Source organism: Spermophilus citellus (assembly GCF_964194105.1).
Source record: "Spermophilus citellus genome assembly, chromosome: 9".
NCBI lineage: Eukaryota > Metazoa > Chordata > Mammalia > Rodentia > Sciuridae > Spermophilus > Spermophilus citellus.
This window is the reverse complement of record NC_138191.1, coordinates 99422520-99444583: the sequence shown is the minus strand read 5'-3', so window position 1 is coordinate 99444583 and position 22064 is coordinate 99422520. Positions and strand designations below refer to the sequence as shown.

General features: G+C 36.9%; 1 protein-coding gene across 1 annotated transcript in view; it reads left to right on the top strand.

Moving 5' to 3' along the window:
* Positions 1-15386, top strand: part of RNF11 (ring finger protein 11) — a 28099-nt gene extending 12713 nt beyond the window's left edge. The window contains exons 2-3 of the mRNA XM_081306447.1: positions 13500-13669; positions 14898-15386. Coding sequence (XP_081162573.1) covers positions 13500-13669; positions 14898-15069 — 342 coding nt within the window. The 3' untranslated portion in view covers positions 15070-15386. The remainder of the gene's footprint in view (positions 1-13499; positions 13670-14897) is intronic.
* The last annotated feature ends 6678 nt before the right edge of the window (positions 15387-22064 follow it).

The following is a 22064-nucleotide window of genomic DNA, read 5'->3' as shown; positions in this document are numbered from 1 at the left end:
CAGCTGGAAGCAAACACAAATCTACTTCCTGTCTATGATTTGTCTGTCTTAGATTCACAAATGGACTCCTACTGATATGTGGTCATTTGTGCCTGATTCTTTGACGTAGCATGACTTTAAGTTTTACATATTTTGTAATGTAGTGGGACTTTGTATGTATTATGTGCTTCTGTTGCTGGAGGTGGAACCCAGGGCCTCATGCATGCTTAGGCAAGTCCTCTACTACTAAATTATTTCACCATTCCAGGACTTCATGCTTTTTGTCAGATATTCCATTGTGTAGATATACAACTTAATAATTTCATTAATTGATAGATATTTGGGATATTTCTAGCTTTTTGGCTCTTATGAATGCTGCTACATTGAACAGTTGTGTTCAAGCATTCTTGCAGTTATATATTTTCATTGCTTAGATATACACTTATGGAATTGCTGTACCCAATAACTCCACATTTAACCTTTTGAAAAACTGTCAACTCTTGGACCATATTACATCTGCCACAGCAATGTAGAGGGCTTTGATATCTACATGTACTTGTTAAAAATTATTGTTTGTCATTTTGGTGGATGGCAGTGAAGTGTTATCTTTATTAGCTTTTCTCCCTCTTTTTCTTTGGTGCTTGGGCTCAAACCCAGAGCCTCACACATATTAGACAAATATTCTACCATTGAGCACTCCAGCCTAAGTGATATAGTTTTCATTGTGGTTTTGATGAGTATTTCCCTAAAGGCTAATTAAATTGAACATCTTCAGGGGCTTAATTGGATCTTTGTATACCTCCTTTGAGAAGTGTCTGTTCAAATCTTGTGTGTGCTAAGAACTGAATCCAGTGCTTTGTACATGCCATGTATGTGCTCAACCACTGAACGACATCCCCACTTTTTTTTTTGTATTGGGGATTAAACCAAGGGGCACTTAACCACTGAGCCACATCCTCAGCCCTTTTTGTATTTTTATTAGAGAGGGTTTTACTGAGTTGCTTAGGGCCTTGCTAAATTGCTGAGGCTAGCTTTGAACTCTCAATCCTCCTGCCTCATCCTCTCCAGCACACTGGGATTACATTTGTGTGCACCACGCCTGGCTATCCACATTTTTTTTTTTTTTAAGGCAGGTTCTTAACTATATCTTTCAGGTTGTCTTTAACTCTTGGGCTCAAGCAGTTCTACGTCAGCCTCTGGAGTAGCTAGCACTACCAGAATGCACCACTATGCCCATTCTTTTTTTTTTACCCATTTTAAAGATCTGAAGCTGGGGACATAGCTCAGTGGTAGAGTGCTTGCCTAGCATGCACCAAGCTCTGGGTTCAATCCCTAGCGGGGGGAGGGGGGAGAGGGGACACAAACATGGACGGATGGATGGACTGCTTAAACATTTGTGTGAACGTTTTTGGTTTGAAACTAATTGTGTTCCAAAGTCTCTGTACCATTTTATGTTACCACCAGCGGCGTGAGTTCCTGTTTTTCCACATCTTTCCAGTTTTTTGGATTTTTACTATCCTAATATGTATATATTGGAGTGGGTTTTTGTTTTGTTTTTGTATTAATTTTCAGTTCTTAGTACTTTTCATCTCTCTCCTTCCAAATGGGACAGATAATCCGAAAGGGCTAGATTTTGGTAGTTCCCTTTTCTGAGTGACACTTAGCTCTGACAAGTGTTTCTCCTGAGGGTTAGTTTTGTTAAGCACAGAATGCTCTGATTACTTATAGTCCACTACTTGGGAGACTGAGGCAAGAGGATTGCTTAAGTCTGGGAGTTTGAGGTTAATGTGGGCAACATAGCAAGACCCCCATATTTAAAAAACAATGCTTTAGCATCTTTCAAATCATTCCTTTTCTACTTATTGGGATCATGAGATTTTTTTCATTGCAAGGACTGATATAAAGAGGTCTTGGAGGTAAAATTCACAAGTGTGATTGTTCCCCTAAGATTTGAATTCCACAATTCATCAAACACAATTATTTAGTTTTTATACCTGGGAACTGAGTCTCTGGGATTTCTACTCTAGTAAGTGGGATTCCATATATCCACCTTTCTCTCTGATTGTAGGAGCAAATGTTTGTCCTGTAACCTCACTATTTTTTGGTACCAGGGATTGAACCCAAGGGCATTTAATCACTGAGCCACATCCCCAGCCCTGTTTATTTTTTATTTGGAGACAGCATCTTACTAAGTTTACAGCCTCTCTAAATTGTTGAGCCTGGCGTCCAATCTGTAATCCTCCTCCCTCAGCCTCCGGAGCCTCTGAAATTGTAGGCATGTACTTGGTGTGACCTCACTTCAAACGATTAAGAAGAATTTTTGATTCATCAATTTGTTTAGCTTTTTATTTGTTAGACAAAAATTCCTAAATTCCTTAAATGCCATAAACCAGGATGTCATTTATAAATTTTTATAATCTATAAATATGAATAGTTCTACTTTATATTAAAGATGAAATAGACTTAGCAGTAGAGCAGGTCAGTTAGGAGAGTTGAGCTTAAACAGTAGTGATAACTATAATCTGACAGGGGTAGTTGTAAAATGTAAATATATATGATAGATTTGCCTCAAAGGCAGTCCTCTGGGAGTCAGCAGAGGAAAGGGACATTGGAATGAAGTTGTTTTTCAATATTTTTTTTAGTTGTTGATAGACCTTTTATTTATACAGTGCACTACCACTGAGCTACAGTCACAGCCCCTGGGATGAAGTTATTTTTAATGATACCTGTAGTAATGAGACTCCTTTATAATCAAATGGGTCTTCTAAAAATGCCCTATAAATCATATAAAGGTAGACTTTATGTGGTACAACAGTGTTTACAAAAATTAATAGAAATACCCAAATAATTAAGGTTTGATTTATATTTGAAGGTAAACAGCCGTGCTTCATAGCAAAATTCTGGGAGGAGTAGGTCCTCATGAACTTGGGTTAAACAAAATCTTAGATGATACAGAAAGTACAACATAAATCAGTCATCATCAATTGAAGTGACTCTGAAGTGACTCTTCAGAGCTGGGGAATGATACTTAGTGGTTGAGAATTGGGATTGATGCCTATCACTTGAGGGGAAAAAAGAAGAAAATACGCTTCAAAGAACAGCATCTAAAAAGTGAAAAGATAACCATTAGAAAGCAAGAAAATATTTGCAAATCTGTCTGTATAATAAATTCAGAACAAAAATAATTTTAACAAAGAGTGAGCATATCAAAAGATGCTTAACATCATTTGCTGTCAGGGAAGTGGGAATCAATCAAAATGAATTTTCGGCATGATGGCCCACACTGTACTCCTAGTTACTAAGGAGGCTGAAGCATGAGGATTGAAGTTTGAGGCCAGCCTGGGCAACTAAATGAAACACTGTCTCAAAAAATAAAAAGCACCATTGATATAGTTCACACAAGGGTAGAGTGCCCTTGTGTTTAATTCCCAGTGCTAGAAAAAAACAAACACAAAAAAAAAACAGTTAAATACCATTTTAGACTCTCTGGAATGAGAGTTAAACTGGTAAATGTGGGCAATGATGTGAGAGATTGAAACACTAAATACTCCTGTTGAACGCAAAATGGTGCAGATGCTTTGAGAAATAGTTCACTTCTTCAATAGGTTGAACAGAGTTCTACTTTTTTTTTCTCTTAAAAAGAGAAGAGAGAGAATTTTTTTTAATATTTGTTTTTTCAGTTTCCGGTGGACACAACATCTTTATTATGTGGTGCTGAGGATCGAACCCAGTGCCCCGCACATGCCAGGCGAGCATGTTACCGCTTGAGCCACATCCCCAGCCCCAGAGTTCTATTCTTGTATACCCAAGAAAAATATAAGCTCTACACAAAAATGTAGAAGTGAATTTTCTTAAAGAGTATTACTAGCCAAAAAGTAGAGAAACAAGCTAACCATGGTAGTGCATGCCTGTAATCCCAGTGGATGGTAAGTTCAAAGCCATTTAGCAAGATGCTAATAAGCAATTTAGACCCCTTCTCAGAATAAAAAAATAAAAGGAGCTTGGTATGTGGATAGTGGTAAAGCACCCCTAGGTTCAATCCCTGGTACCAAAAAGAAAAAAAAGTAGAAATCACCCAAATGTCTTATCAATAACTACATAAAATGTAGTGTTTCCATATTATAGAATATTTAGCAATAAAAATGAATGGTTTTGATACTGCTGGACCTTGGATGAACTTTGAAACTATGCTAAATGAAATTCCATGCACATAATATTAAAAGAAGAATACAATTATGACATTTGCAAGTAAATGGATGGAATTGGAAAATAGGCTAAGTGAAACAAGCCAGGACCCCACCCCATTGGGGGGGGGGAGGAGAGAAAGTCTACTCACAAAAGACCACATTAGCATCATTCTACTTAAGTGAAATAGGCATATCTTTAAAGACAGGATGCCTAGGGGGAAATGAGGAGTTGCTATGGGTACAGGATTTCTTTTAGTGGGGGAAAGGAATCTAAAATTCACTGGTAATGATTGTATAATTCTTGGAACATACTAAAACTCTCTGAATTGTGAATTATATATTACTCATCTCAGGTGTTACATTCAATGTAGGCCTTTTGCTTTGTAGTACTTCCTTAATGAGATACACTTTTTAAAACTTTTAAACTGATATGTACATTGATTAAGCTGATTTCCTATTTACCTTCAAAAATGCTAGAATCCAAGAAATATATCTCCTAAATAATTATTTTTCAGCATTCTTAACATGAGAGTTCAGCATTTTGTAGAAGGAATAATTTTTATTGGTGATGTCAAATTGCTTTTGGCCTCCGGGTAAATCTTGTGTTTATCATGCAGGAGGCCTTCAGTTCAGACCCCAGCACTGCAATAAGTAAAAAGAAAGAAAGAAAAAATTTCAAAAGACTGTTGTAAAGTAGTTCCAATAAAATTCATGCTAAGTCAGGAAATAATCTCTTGGCCTGCAAATACTCCGGAGATCTGTACCAATGGCAAACAATTCTTTGCCAAAAGACAAAATTATAGCCATTTTATTTATAAATTGAATTATTGAATTGGCTTTTTTTTTTTTTTTTTTTTTTTTGGCAAATTTAGATTGGGGAAGATTCCATTCTACGAAGTAGAATGAGAGCTCCCAACCAGGCAATAACAGAACAGTGGGTTTGTATAAAAAATGATTAGCCTCCTGTAACTTATAGTTATTTTTTTATAAGGGTTAAAGCAGAGGGAATTTGCATGTCATGCTGACTAAAACTAGCTTGCTTGGGGATTTGGCTATTAACTCTCTGGGAAGATCAGATAAACAACTTGGTTTCGCTTTGCTGGCATAGAATTTCAGAAAGAGTGAGTGCATTTTGGTTTCTGGTTTGGGCCTCATGCAGAGCCCAGTTCAAACCAGTGACCTCTTATATGTTTAATATAATATATGTTTAATAATAATATACTTAATCAGTGAGGAGGTGCCATTTCCCTTCAAAACCAGATTGCTTGGTGGGATAGAAAAGATAGTTGAATTTAGGGAAGAAAGTGGAGGTGGGGCTTAGAAGACTCTTAAAATTAGGTAAAAATACCTCAGAGAAAGATGGTTTATTTTAATGATACATATGAATTAAAAATCAAAAGCTGCCGAGAAATCAGGGGACTCACTCTGCTGTGAGACCCTCACATGGTTTTACCTAGGGTTTCAAGATTTTTTTTGTTTGTGGTATCTCCTAATATGTGCATAGTTCTACAATCTATCTTAATTTTGTTTCCCCATAATCTTGATTATACCTGCCTTTTAATTGGCATTGCCACAACCTTTAGTGATAATACATTTAGTGATAACACATTTCTCTTCCAAATAGGACACTGTGCAATCCTATGTATGAAATACTCAGTATTTAATAGAAACCAACTAGTAAATTTCATTTTAAAAACAAGCAAACAAACCCCAGCCCTGGAAGCAGAGCACTTTTTCAAACATTCAGGCCACGCTCGCCTGTCAACTTTCTTAATAAAGTGATATCATTTCTCACTATCTAGATAAGATGCTGACTTTTGTTTCTGTGTGTATTTGTACATAAGTATAGTTAAATGCTATTATTTGGGGGTTTTCTTGCTGTTATGAGCAAGATTAATAGAACATCAGAGCTAAAATACACATTGTGACCAACTATTCCAAATCTTTCTTTCTTTCTTTTTTTATGACCATAAGTGTAAGTTTGGCAAAATTCAGAGAAAACATGCCCAGCAGGAGACTGCAGCTGGGGAGGAGGTGGTGCTAGCAACAGTTTTAAGGCTGTAAGGAGAAAAATCAGAAGGGCTGGCTCTTATTTCTTACTGGATAAAAAGATACAGCTTTTGGTGACAAGCTGCATTCTTTAGCAGTGACTTTATTTTTCTGTCACCACAAACCAGACTTGTACTATTTCCAGTCTCAGCACATTATTTAGGCAATTCCCCACTGCATTGTTTTAGCTTCTGAAATTGTATCATATTCCCTAAGTTGAATCCAACTTTTAATGAATACCTTTCAGATGGTCACATTTTGCATTTTCATCTGTTTTTGTCTTAATATTGGGGCCCAGAATGTTCTATTCATTTTGTAGATGCTACCTTATTTATTAACAAACAATTGGAATGTTTCAGAGATTTTGCTCATAAGGTTGGACCTGCTTTGTTATATTTTGATTCTGCCTGTGTCTGAACCCATTGCCCTGTATTTGCATGTTTTATAATCCTCTGTCCTTTTTATATTCTACCTTCTTCCATGTTGCTGCATTTTTCCTTAGTGCACATTAAATTATTCCTTTTCTATAGGACAAATGTGTCTTTTTGAATTCACTTGGAATTTTTATTATTTTTTGTTTATTTACATGCAGACTTTTTTGGAGAACTAAAGAAAGCATTAAGGAAAATGTTTTAAATTTATTGGTAAAAGATTTGCTTTTCTAACTGAATTCTACCTGTCCAAGAGCAAGCAACTGTGTGTATCCTATCACTGAGGACATGATAAATAAGACTGTAAGATACTTAAGTAGATGATGGATAAAGGAAGTCAGGAAGAATGAAATATCTACTTAAATGACTGGTGATATCATTATAGGATAGCCCAAATGGTTCAGAGGTTTGTTTCTGTTTTTGTACTAGGATTGAACCCAGGGCCACTTTAACACTGAGGCCAGCCACAAACTCTTCTGACTCAGTTCATGAGTTGGGATTTCAGGCTTTTGCCACTGCACCTTGTTCAGAGGTATTAAGTAACATGCCTAAAGTCACATACTTGTTTACATGCCAGTGTTGAAATTCCATGAAATGCTTGTATTTACACAGTCCTTCTCTGCTATTAACCTAGATAGAAATTCTGGATTTGAAAATAATATGGAACTATATAGAGGTATAGTTTGGTTTGGACCTATTGAAGTTCTTGTGGATGGGTAGGTAGAAATTTGAAAAATAGCAAGCCAGGTGTACTTGGAGAAGCCCTGTTATAATTCATATCAAGTTTACCTTTTTTATTGTGATTTATCAAATCATTAGCAATTTTTTCATATTACATCAGCAGTTTTTTTAAAAAACTAAGTGTTATAACATAGATTATAGGAACACTAGTGATTTGATATAGATCATTCAGCTATCCAGTAATGTTTTAGTCCCAACTATGTGCCAGGTACTGCGCATTGGTAAACAGATAGAGCTGGGTAAGGTAGCACAGTCTTGTAATTTCAGTGACTCAAGAGGCTGAGTCATGAAGATCACTAAATTTGAGACCAGAAATTCAAGAAGACCCTGCCTTGATGATTGATTGATAAGTTGATTGGCAGGCAGGCAGGCAGCAGGATATATATAGCTCATTGGTATAGAGTGCCCTGGGTTCAATCTCTAGTATGGGTTAGGGAAGGGAATCACAGTTAAATTGCTTTTTTAGCCCAAACACAGTGATGGTTTGTATTCATAGCCAAGAGATGATTATTCTTTATTTATTTATTGATTGATTGATTGATTGATTGATTGATTATTCTTGCTGTAATATAAATCCAAGGAGCTTTCATTCAAGAATTGCCAATTCCCAGGTACATTTTGGCCTTTTTCTAACTGGTGTTCTCTGCTTTAATCAAATACTCTCTTTAAGGCCAATGTTTATATTAACAATTTGTTACTTTTTTTTTTAAAGAGAGAGTGAGAGAGAGGGAGAGAGAGAGAATTTTAATATTTATGTTTTAGTATTTGGCAGACACAACATCTTTGTTTTTGTATGTGGTGCTGAGGATGGAACCCAGGCTGCACACATGCCAGGCGAGCGAGCTACCACTTGAGCCACTTCCCCAGCCCCAATTTGGTACTTTGGTGATTTAGATAAATAATTCTTTCCATGATTAATTGCTAAATGTTATTTTCCACAGGTGGTTAAAATCACATTAAGTGTTCGTATTTGGGAAGGGGTTGTGTGTCAGCATACAGAGGAGACTGGTTAAATTGTTTCTGGTCTTTATTTTTGTTTTCTAGCTTTTTAAATATATACATGACAGTACAGTGCATTTTGACACATCATACATAAATGGAATATAACTTCTCGTTTGTCTGGTTATACATGATGTAGAGTTACAGGTCATGTAATCATATATGTACATAGGGGAATAATATCTGATTCATTCTACTTACATTCCTAACCCCATGCCCCCTCCCTTCCCTTCACTCCCCTCTGTCTAGTCCAAAATACCTCTTTCTCCTCTCTCTCTCTCTCTCTCTCTCTCTCTCTCTCTCTCTCTCTCTCATACACACACACACACACACACACACACACACTCACTCACTCACTCACTCACTCACTCTTATTGTGAATTAATGCGTTGAGGGGCACCCAAGTTGGTTCCATAGTTTAGCTATTGTGAATTGAGCTGCTGTAAACATTGATGTCACTGTAGTATGTTGATTTTGAGTCCTTTGGGTATAAACCTAGGAATGGGATGACTGGGTCAAGTGGTGTTTCCATTCCAAGTTTTCTTAGGAATTTCCATATTGCTTTCCAGTGCATGAGTTGCAGTCCCAACAATGTATGAGTGTACACTTTCCCCATATACTTGCAACATTTATTGTTACTTACATTCTTGATAATTGCTATTCAAAATGGTGGTTTTTACCATCTGCTTTCCATAGTGGTTGTACTAATTTGCAGTCTCTCCAGCAATGTATGAGTGTACCTCGCCCCCCCATCCTTGGCAGCATTCATTGTTGCTTGTATTATTGATTGCCATTCTGATGAGACAGTGTCTCTTTCAAGAATCTGAGAGAAAGCCAGTAAGACTAAAAAGCAATGATTTGAATTTAGGCTTAAAGAATTACTCTACCCAGTGCACAGTGCATCCCAGTGCCTCCTGCTAAGGCAGGAGGATCATGAGTTCAGAGTCAGCCTTAGCAAAAGCTAGGCACTAAGTAATTCAGTGAGACCCTGTCTCTAAATAAAATAGGGCTGGGGATGTGACTAAGTGGTTGAGTACCCCTGAGTTCAATCCCCAGTACCCCCCCAAAAAAAATTGCTCTGACTGCTATATAGAAAACAAATTGAGGGTTTGCTAGCTAATACTGCATACTAGGGAAGAAATGAGAGCTTACACTAGGCAACTTGTCTATGTTGGCAATAGAAATGGAAAGAAAATAACAGATTGTCTATTTATGTAGAAAAGAAGTTCACCACAACCTGATGACATATTTAATATGAGAGGGTGAGGAAGAAGGAGGAGGTGTCAAGGATGTCTTTATCTTACAAAAATAGAAAGACAGGATCATGCCATTTACTGAGAGAAGCCTAAAAGAGGATCAGATATTTGAAGGGGAATTTGTTTATGGACATGTTGAGTTTGAGGTACCCTTGAGTCATTGGATTGGAACTATCAGGTAGAACCTAGAGTTTAAAAGGGAGATCCAGACTTGAAATGTAATTTGCTGGGGGCGGGGGGGCTGCTGGGGTTGAACCAGGTCCTTGTGCATGTGAGGCAAGCACTCTACCAACTGAGCTATATCCCCAGGCCTAAAAATAAATAAATTTATGAATCATACCTGTCAACAAGGCCATAGTGTTAGGTGAAGACCATGAAAGGATTAAAAAAGGATGCACATAGGATCTTATTTAACACCCTCTACCCCCTCAAGATAGAGGCAGATAGCTAATGGATTCTCTTGAAAGTACTTTTTCCTTACACTAAATAATAAATGTTCAAAATATTATTCCTTTTAAATTAACTTTGAGAAAAGTTGATGCTGGATCACCACTGTTGTCAAAGTATGTGAAGGCTGATGGTATAGCTCAGTGATGGAACACTTGCCTAGCATGTTTGAGGTACTGGGTTCAAACCCCAGAACTGCAAAGAAGAAGAGAATTCAAAGCATGCTGGGGTTTTGTTTGTATTTTGCTTTTTCAAGGGGGCATATGTAATACTACCATTTGAAAACATGGGCATCAGTGCAGGCACCATTGTTATCACTGTGAACATTATTTGAAAAGTATGTTTTTATACCTTTTATCATCAGCTCTATACTTAGGCCTTGGAGTATATTCTATTCAAAATTTTTATTTTTCATTTGTTTTTAGCTGGCAATGACAGTAGCCATGGAAATGAAGTGGGAACAAATCATAGTCATTGGCATTGGGAATCCTTAAGACAATTTTCAGGCTTGATGATAAGACTCAAAAATCAGCATGTAATCCTACTCACAGCTTTATAGCAAAAGAATACAAAGCAAAATCAGTAAAGGGGAAAGGTGCATAGGGCAAAGTTCAGAAGAAATCAAGCATCAGCTTCCAAAAGTCCTTTCCTGGTGGAGTCATACAGAAAGCTTAATTCCTCCAACATGTAGAAACATGTGTGAAGGGTTATCATCTAGGGAAGCTCATTGGTGATTCATACCCAAGGAATTAAAATAGACACTTACTTGCCTAGCATATACCATATTCTAGAATCAGAAGGAAATCAGGTTTTTGGCAAAAATTGTAGTTTACATAAAGAGTTTGGACACAGTGAACCATCAGTTATGGAATAGGAAGAATTATCCCCCAATCCAAATCTTTATTTTTGAGCTAATGGGGATTGACAAGAACATCCCCCCCCCCTTTTTTTTAACTAAGGATTGAACTCAGGGGCCCTGAGCCACATCTCTAGCCCTTTCTTGTGTTTTATTTAGAGACAGGATCTCACTGAGTTGCTTAGCACCTCGCTTTTGCGAAGGCTGGCTTTGAACTTGTGATCCTCAAATGTCTCAGCCTCCCCAGCCGGTGGGATTATAGGTGTGTGCTGCGCCACCGCACATATATATATATATATATATATAATTTTATATATATATATAATTTTTTTTTCCATTTTGAGATATGGTCTCATTTAATTTCCCCAGGCCGGACGCAAACTTGGGATTCTTCACCTCAGCCTCCTTGGTAGCTGAGGTTACATGTGTATACCTCCACACCTGGCTTCAGTATATTTTTTCAATGTAATGTAAATGGACAAAATCCAAATCCTTTAACTTACAGAATCTCCTTGTATCTCCAAGTATGTTATATAGGAAATTACAGCTCACATGGAAAGCAGAATTCTAATTCCCCCTGTTATTGGTAATTGTTTGATTATAAGCTAGCTTGGACCTATAAAGTGGGAGAATTGGTCTTAGATGATTTCTAAAACTCCCATTTAAAAGTTTTACTTTGGGCTGGGTTGTGACTTAGTGGCAAAGTGCTTGCCTACCATGTGTGAGTCACTGGGTTCCATTCTCAGCACTGAATATAAATAAATAAAATCAAGATCCATCAATGACTAAAAATATATATAATTAAAAAAACAAGTTTTACTTTTCCTCTAGTCCAGTGCAAAAGTCAGTTGTTAAATGCTCTGCACTCAGAGCTGTAATAGTACTTATTGACTGAACTTATGTATTTGGCCCAATGCCTAGGATAACACTTAATTCCCATTTAACCAGGGGTAACAGTGTACACATATAATCCCAGTGACTCAGGAAGCTGAGGCAGGAGAATTGCAAGTGTAAGGTCAACCTCAGTAACTTAGCAAGACCCTGTCTCACAATGAAATAGTAAAGACTGGAAATGTAGCTCAGAACAGGGTGCCCACACCATATTTATGATTTAATATCTAAAGATGAAATAGGAAATGGGAAGACAGAAAGATATACTTTCTTGAGGAAAATGTCCATGAAATCCTGGAATACTGGAAATAATCATGAGATTTAAACAATCATGACACATTTTCTTGATCAACATTCACTGAGGTACATCCTTAGCCCATGCCCTTGCTTACAAAAGTAACAATGCAGCTGGGTGTGGTAGTGCAAGCCAGTAATCCCATTGACTCAGGAGGCTGAGGAAGGAGGATTGCAAGCTTGAGGCCAGCCTGGGCAGTTTAGGAAGACTGTCTGGAAAAAAATTGGGCTTTGGATATAGCCGAGTAGTAAAACACCCCTGGGTAACATGCGCGCACGTGCGCACACACACACACACACACACACAGACAAACACACACACATTAAAATGATGCAGGCAACACATGTGCAAGGAAAACTGATGGGAAATTACGTAACTCCTTACTGATTCAACCTCTAATCAAGTCCCTAGCACCTGACCCTCTGTAAATATTAACATACCACATCAAAGAACGGCTGATTTCCTTCTCGAGGTGGCCCACACTTTTTCCTTGAATGTGTGTTCCTTGATTTACTCCGAAAACTTCTCACTCAAGATGGTTTGTATTCTGTTTAAATGGCCAGCATTCTCCTTTGAATGCCTGTTACCTTATCCAAATGACATCTCTCTCTTGAGAGCCCACATTCTCCTCTGAATGTTTATCTACTTTCCTAAATATGTGCCTCTGCCTTGTGCCTACTGAAATTCTTTTCAGTCACTTATAACAAGGACCTCACATGTCCTGAGTTGAGGTCCCCCTTTCTAGGAACTCCTCTAGCCTGAAAAAGGATCACACTTTTTGATTGTGTAGACTGCACAGTGAATTTTGCAGATTTTAGTGCAACAATACCCAGTCTTTCAAATAGTAGATGCATTTTAAGGTTATTTTATCTGTGGAAAGAAAAGAGAAAATAAGTCTGGGATGGCCAGACACAAATATTGTTAATATTGTGACCACAACTCCGTATATTATCTATTGGTATATCAGAAATGAATATATCTTGATATACTGGACTTCATGGAAAAATAACTTCTATTAATTTTATGCTAGGTTTTCAGTAAGGCTAATGTTTGTTTCCTTTAAAACTACGTCCGAGGGCTGGGGTTGTGGCTCAGCGGTAGAGTGCTTGCCTAGCACATGTGAGGCCCTGAGTTTGATCCTCAGCACCACATAAAAATAATTAAAATAGTTATTGTGTCCAACTACAACTAAAAAAAAAAATCAACTAGGTCTGATATCTAAACATGAATTTTTTGTTTTGTTTTATTTATTTAAGCTAAAGTTAAGGCAGAGCTGGGTGCCCCCTTCTCCCAAACCACACAAAACCAAAGAAAACAGACTGTAATAAAATAAGGTTTTTAATCTTTAATTCCTTTTTTAATATTTAGGAACAAGTTCCAGTTCCAGTTTATCATCCAACACCTAGCCAGACTCGGCTAGCAACTCAGCTGACTGAAGAGGAACAAATTAGGATAGCTCAAAGAATAGGCCTTATACAACATCTGCCTAAAGGAGTTTATGACCCTGGAAGAGATGGATCCGAAAAAAAGATCCGGGAGTAAGTTTTAATTAATAAACACATTTCAGAGGTCTGTTTTCTGAGATTAACTTTTTGAAAATTTGCTTTTTCTCATGTACTTTGGAAGTCTGATATTTATGATTTTAGAACACCTCAGTTAATGCAATAAGAGGTTCAGAGTAACAATAAGGAAGAGTTTTGTTAAAAAACAAAAAGCCAATAAATCAAGTGTGGATTCAGACCATTATATGCTGCTTGTCTATTTGAATGACTTTGATGGTAGTTAATTCATCTATATGAAAGTGAACATTGCTAGTGGCCTCTCAACAGGTTTTTGGAAATGTTTGGCAGTATTACAAGGACTGATAACCTCTGAGAAAGGGTTATGTACCTTTTTAAACAATATTCCTAGGAAGATTCCCATCAATAACATGAAGTCATTAAAATTGTTAAGGCTTTATAGTGATGAGAGAAATTTATTTCTTGTGAAATTCATTATGCTTTATGAGTTGTAGGTAAAATTTTGCTTATTGAGAATTTTTATCCCCAGGGCTCATCATTGATATCTGAGAATCTTTAATGAGGACATTCATTCTCCTTTTAAATAGAGATAGGCTTCACTAACACAGACATAATCTAATTTACTGTGTTAGTTAATGTTTGGCTATTTGAGCTATAGCAACATTTAGTTCTAGTACTTACATTATAGTCTGTGTAGATATTGACTTCTAAAACACTGTAGAATTGATTTGCTTTCTTGAACCTCAGAAAAGTATAGTGAACTCGAAACTGGGTTAATGAAGATAGGTTTAAAACAGCAGCCCAGTAGGTAGGATTAAATCAGTGGTTCTGTTTTCATATGTAGTTATTAAAATGCAAATCATATTACTCCAGCATTCTACTAAAAACTCAGTACAAGGAAAGTTGATCTAACTGATGCTTTCCTTCATAAAGTGCCACATTTTCCACAGAGGTATCCTGTAATATGTAGCTGTTTTACAAGCACATCAGTGAACCTGATTCTGAGATCTTTTTCTCTTTGCTCTGCTGATTGTGATGAAGGCCCAGCAAATTCCCAGAAAATTAAAATAAGATAATATGAATGTGTCAACATTTATCAACATTGAATACATCACTATAGATGTATTCAGTTTGCATGCTTTGGTAATGATGTGTTGTTTGTATTAACATTGTCTTTGTTATGGGATTTTAAAGAGTGTTCTGAGTAGGCCACTCACCTAAAAATACTTTATTCTCACATCCACAGGTGTGTGATCTGTATGATGGACTTTGTTTATGGGGACCCAATTCGATTTCTGCCGTGCATGCACATCTATCACCTGGACTGTATAGATGACTGGTTGATGAGATCCTTCACGTGCCCCTCCTGCATGGAGCCAGTTGATGCAGCACTGCTCTCATCCTATGAGACTAATTGAGCCAGGGTCTCTCGTCTGACTTCAAGTGAACCATCATTTTTTGGTGGTTTTGATCTTTCGTCACTGAGCCCAAAGAGCCAGGGATTAGGAATTAAGATCATGCACAAAAAGTTTCCTAAAAATTCCTGGATGGCTGCAGATGTTGAGGAAAGTATGTGATATTTTAGAAACTTAGGGGGGGAAAGTAGGATGGTATTTTTATGTAAAGCCTTGACCCAGTGTTTAAGAATATAATTGTATTTAGACCTTGTTATTGCTCCAGTACATAGGAATTGTGTAAAGTGTTAAAGCAACTGTACATGTTTAAATTGTGTGTGTTGAAGATTAGGAAAAAAAGATAGTGGTTATTTTTCCTAAATGAAATAACTTTCTTCTCTCCACCAAATTTTTTTCTGAAGTTAATGGCATTTGGGTCAAGGTTTTATTAAAAGCTACATTTTATAACACTGGCACAAAAAAAAAGTAGTTTTAAGCTTGTTTGCACAGTTCTTTTTTTCCATTGGAAATGGAATTCATTGCCTTAGGTCTTTTTAAATAGTGTATTATCGTTGGGGCTGGCTCTATGCTTGAAAACCAGTTTATTTATAACCTGTTGTAAGTGCTATATTCTGTTTGCAGTTAGGAAATGCAGAATTTTAAGTGATCTCCTAGCTTGTAAGCAAACTGAGATGCACTATCCCTTTTCTATATATGAGTTAATGTGTCAATAAATCAACTCAGCAAGGTGGGTTTAATATTACCCTTTCCTATGTGTTTTATCTAATTCTTTTGGTTGTTAATATGGTGATAAATGAAAGTCAAGGTAAATTTTAAATATTAAGATTTCCGATTTATTGAGCTTGAATTATGCCACCATGCTTATGTAAAAATGAAAGTGGCACCATGGTAAAACTTAATTGAGAAGTAGTTTCTCAGTTGTAATAATTTTGATTTCTCTTTCTTGTGATCTCTCCTTCCCTGTTGTCTTGAACCATAGCAAAAGGATACTGCATCTCTCATTACTATAGTGATGAGGTTATTGAAGTTATATAAACACATCTCAGTCTATGTTTCTTTGAAAGGTATCTGTTAAGTCCTGCTAGGTGATTGACAAGACCAAGTAGGGAGAATAAAGGTAAATGTGATTCATGTTTTGCACACAAATGCAGAATTTTATAACCACATGACTTCATAGTTGTGATCTCAAAAAAGGAATTTCTCCTTTAATTTTTCTTGCAGTTAATGTAAGAATACTCTAAATCTCTAAGCTTCTGAAGTGTTAGAGGTAGAGATGGTCTAGTAAAGATATAGTAGTAATGTTTATCCATTTAGCATGTGTTTATTTTTCCTTATGTACTCAAGGTGATTTATTTGTTCAGCTCAGTGATATTACAGCTAAAAAACATTCATTAGCAAAAGGAGAAGCAGTCTACACCTAACAGAGGAATCAGAAATGTTTCTTATTTTTGTTGTTGAATGTTTGACTCTAACACTTTTCTACATACAAAACATAAGTTCCTTAAAGATTCTTCATAATTGTATTATAGAAGAATTTAGTATGTCATAAATAGTTAATTTGACATTCAACTGTAGTAGCCATATGTTGTTTGATTTCCTTATGAGCACCATGATGGAAACACTCAAATGAATTTGAGAAAAATTGGAAGAAATTAGATTATCGGATTCTGTTAAATTGTTAATGTATCTTGCTTAAATTTTTGTTCATTAATTTATATCCATCTGATTATATAAAGTAAATTTGGAGGAAACAGCTGAAGTTGTGCAATATTTTCAGTGATAATTACTTTTTGTTCTTATGTTTTCTACTTAAAACATGATGTCTATGTTATCCAGAATTATAGTCAGACCTTCTTTTCTAGATTGTCAGAATTGCTAAATGAACTTTTTTTTTAAATCTGTTTCCATGTTGATTTTAGTCTTTCTTTATTATAAGGCTTCTTTCACAGAAGTTTGGTAATATTGAAGGCACTGGTATTGAACAGAATGATTTTGGGGGCACTTTGTATTCTTTGACTTTGTTTTCCACATACCATGTTAAAATCCATCAATTTTGGCTTTTACTGAGTTGTTAAATAAAGTTATAATACAGCTGTGAAGGGCTACAGTTAGAGTTGATTACTGAGAATATTTCCCAAGATATTCCCCCCCAAAAAAGGGGGGGTCATGTATAAATTTTAAATTTGATCACTTTGAAATCTTTAGGTATATATATATACCTTTAGGAAGTATTTTTATTGCTTGGCATTTAATATCATTTAATCATACTTTGAAACAGTATAGCATTAAAACACTATAGCATTAAAGTTTCTAAAGCCCAATAGAGGAATTTATTTAGATGTGGGATTTGAGCCAGGTATGGTGGTGCATACCTTAATCCCAGTGATATAGGAGGCTGAGGCACATAGATGGCAAGTTTAAGGCCAGCCACAGCAACTTAGACCCTGTCTGAGAATTTTAAAAAGGTCTGGGAATATAGGGTGAAGTTTCTGCCCCTTGTGTCTTGGCTGCCTCTGCCAAGTCATTTTGAAGTGGTATGAAAAGCCTAACCAGGAAAAAACAATAACCTTATCCTTTTAAATGCAAAAAACAACATGTTACAATACTTCAGTTAGGAAATGCAGAATTGGGAGGGAATTTTTCATTAAATTTGTCTCTTGAGAAATTTTACTATTTTTTATTGGGAGGTTGCTATTTTGGGGTACTTTCCACAGAAGGTTTTGTTTTTCTTAGTATGAATGAGGGAGAGCATATTTTATGCATCTGAAATGCCTAATGTGATCAGTAGAGTAGCAGCACTGTATGCTTTGAACCCTTTTAAAACCATGCTTGTAGGCTCCAGATTTCCTGGCATTGAGGAAAGTAAGTTAAATTTGCATTAACTAAGGACTTACCCTAAAAATCTGGGCATAGTAATGGATTCCTGTGAGAAGATTTGGTTGGCCATGCCAAAATAAATCAATAAAAAGCCTACCATATAGTAGTTGATGTAGTCAGTTAGGACTCAGAAGCATTATATGAACTGGGAACCCTAGTCTATGCTGGTTGGTTTTTATCTAGGTTTTATCTAGGTTGGTTTTTAGTACTATCTGTACAAGAGTGCAGGAGCAGGCTACATTCTGCTGATTCCAGAAGTAGAGCTAATCCTTCAGTTTTGAAGCAGTGCCAAATAATGATCTTCTATCCATGAGTGTGGCTAAACTCAGTAAACAGATTATAAACTACAGTATTACAATGCAGCATTTGGTCCTTATGACCTTTGTCATACTGATTATCTGTAATGACACGGAGGAAAATAATTCATAGGTCTTTCTGGTTGTGAGATAGGTGCTATTCTAGCAAGTCATTTTCAGACGGGCTGTTATTGCCAGTCCTACTCTCTCTTAAACCTTGAATTAATGACTTTGAATATGCTGTTGAAATAAGAAATGATGTTCATGGCTGTGGCTTTTGATCAACTGGGCTTCTGATTTCCTGGGAGAGCTAAGAATATGAAATAGCAACTCATGTAAGTGATGATCACTTAGCCTGTTGAAAGCATTTCCTTTTTTCCCCTCCTAATTCCAGTAACAGGTGAAGGGAAGATAAGGTATTTTTATTAACAATTTAGAAAAGTCAGAAATAATTGCTTCTAAAGGTTTACATCCATGTTTAACCTTATAAAAGCACATGGGAAGTAAAATAACTTTAATAGATTATAAGATGTCATTCCTCAGTTTAAAATTTTAATAGTTTCCTGTTTTAAGTTAACTCCTTAACTGGGATGAGTTGGCTTTCTGCATCTCTTTTATTTCATAGGATTCTACCATCTAGTTTCATGGATCATCTTTTAGTGTCTTCTAAAAATGCCATGCTCTTACCTGTTTCATCTTTTTGCAGTATAGTTTCTGCTCTGTTGCTCCTCAACATTGTTCAGATTGCTGGCTTCTTAGCCCTTGGAGCCAAATATATTCCATTATTTACTCCATGGCTTAATTCTTTATGTACCTATATGTCTTCCCTATCAGAGTAAGCTCCACAAAAGCAAGATAGTGGGTTGGGATTGTGGCTCAGTGTCAGAGTGCTTGCCTCGCACATATAAGGCACTGGGTTCAAGTCTCAGCGCCACATAAAAATAAATAAAATAAAGGTATTGTCCATCTACAACTAAAAAAAAATTTTTTTTAAAGCAGGATGGTATGTTGTCACATGGTTTTTATTAAACTGGGGGAAAGAAAATGGGGAAAAGAGAGGTCCTAAGCAATCAGAGCATTTCTAATGTAGTGGGACCTACCATCCCAGGCCACGCTAATTCATTTTTTATGCAGGATTTAGGAAAATTGCCATTCAAAGAAATCAAGAGAATAAGCCTAATACAGAAGCAAAGCCAAGAGATGGAAAAACCTTAATGGCAGCACTATAGCCCCTAATTTGGTCACCCCACAGGTCAGACCCACCATAGCATGTGTAGACCAGTATACTTAAATGCTTATCAGGAGCCTTATTATGCTAGATTTATTTACATGAACTGTATCTTCTGCAACCTATGAAGCAGTTGACATTAAAGCCCTATTTTATATAAAAATAAACTGATTCTCCATGGGGTAAAGAAGTTCAAATAAGTTTAAATACAGTCGGCTTTTATCCACTGCTCCATAGTCTAAAGATTGAGTATTTTTAGTAAGCCAACCTTTCTCATTGTGTGGGTCTGCTTACCACCTTTTCCAGAGATAACTGCAGTAAATCAGCTCTAGCCCAGGAGTGGCAGAATTCTGGTTCATAGGGCTAGGGTGTTGCTCAGTATGTAGAGAATTTGCCTAGCATGAATGAGGCCCTGGTTTAAATTCTCAGCACTGAAAAGAAGGAAAATAAATATATGGCCCATGAATCACTTGGCCCACAGATGTGATGGTTTTGACTAGCCAAGCACTCATAAGTGTTTAAAAGTTACTGATTAGCTTTGTACATCTCCCACTGTCTTGACATTCCAACTTCTAGTCTGATAGCAGTCCTCTTCTACAATATAGTTTGCTCCCCTCTTAAGCCTCAGATCTTTGCAGGCTTCGTTTCCCATCTCTGGAATTATTGACTGAACTCTACCTATCCAAGTGGGAATTAGATCATGCCCTTTTCTCTAACATCCCTCAGTGATTTTATGAGTACAATTACTTTTTTGTTTCTTCCTTTTGTTTTTGTTCTGATTATTCACATTCCTACCTCAAAATGCCAAATAGCCTAGGGGAACCAAGTGACACAAACATATTCCATATGTTCCAACCAAGGATTTCCAGTGGTTATTAGCCAATACCTCCTCCATCTTTGGCATAAGCCCAAGATTCAATGTATATTGGGGAGACCAGCTGTGAAGTGAATTTTACAACTTGACCAGTAATTTAGCAAAGTATGGGCTCTTGAGTTCAGCTACCTGAATTTGAATCTTCTCTGCTACATGATCTTAGTTGTGTCTCGGTTTTCTCATTCTATAAAATGGCAACAATAGTCCCTGCTTGATAGGGTAGTTACATAAAATACTTACACAACTGGTATACTTGAAAGCAACAAGCTAAGATTGTTGGCTTTCTATCTTCTTAAATTTACTTGGGAATAATTCTAGGGAAAAGTGAATTTAGTTTCTTTCTTAAATGGTCTAATAATCCACAGGCTGTTGCTTTCTGAAAACCTTCTAGTTCTACTCAGGCTGGAATCTCCCTCCTGGACCACAGCCAAGTCTTGGGTTGATGTTGGCCTTTTAAAAACCGGCTTTGATGTCAGGTTGTGGCTTTTGCTGTGAATGACGATAACTGTCTTGGAAACACTCCCATTTGACTCAGTAGATAAGGAAATAGGGAAACCTGCCAACATGTGGGAGAGCTGATAGAGACCATCACACTGCCAAGCCACCCTGCCAGGGTGCAGGAGGGCCTTTGTGACCAGTTGAGATGCCAAGGTAAACTTTGTGTTTTCAAGGGCCTGTTCAGATCCTGTTACACAGTTGCTACTTCCCTGAAAACTGAGTTCATCTGTGTGGCACAGGATTTAGACCTTTTCTAAATGAAGATTACTTGTTCTCTGGAATCCTGGCTATTGTGGAGCTCCACCTCCCTCATCCTACTCCTGTTTAAGGGAGTCTTTGTTTATGGTTGAACTGCTTGTGAAGACAAGCAGAAAAATAGGGAGGTATATCTATTCCCTCTATTTGCAGATGAAAACTAAGAAACAGACTTGCCCTGAGTTGGAATCAGAGCCTTACTCTAATATAAATTGCCATTTTTGAGAGTCTGTGGCTTTTCCAAGGTCACCTTGTCAATAGCAAAGTTAAGACTAGAATTCAGATCTTCTAATTTCCAAGCCAAAACTAATCAGCAGCCTCTGCAGGGCAGATGTGCTAGAAAGATCAGCAGTATTGAGATTTAATGACCAAAATGACTCTAAGGAGATATCAAGAAGCTCATGACAGGATTTTCACCTTCAGAGACCCCTGGATATGTTGTTAGACTCAGTGTTTTCACTCTGTTTCACATGGATGTTTTTGGGGAGACTATCTCAGAAGCTACAGAGGAGGTAAAACCCCACTGATTATCAGTCAGCTTGCAACCAGAGTAACAGGTAAAAGTGACACAGGCCAATTAATGAAGCCCAACAGGAAATCAGTAGTAACAAATATTGGCAAAGGAAACAATCCTCCCATAAAAATTTAAAGCAAAAAACAGCTGAAAGGAATGTTGAAATAAAGTTGTTTTTGTTTTATAATTTCCTTCTTAATTCAAGGAGAGATTTTTTGTGTGTGTTTGTGGTGCTGGGGATCAAACCCAAGGTTTCACACATGCCGGGCCAGTGCTCTTTCACGGAGCTACAATCTCAAGCCCTATTTATTTTTAAAATTCTTTGGGGATCTTTATTTTATTCATTTATATAGGTGCGGAGAATTGAACCCAGTGCCTCACATGTTTGGCAGCTACCACTGAGCCACAATCCCAGTCCCCCTATTTTGTTTTAAACTGCATTTTGCAAATAATGTA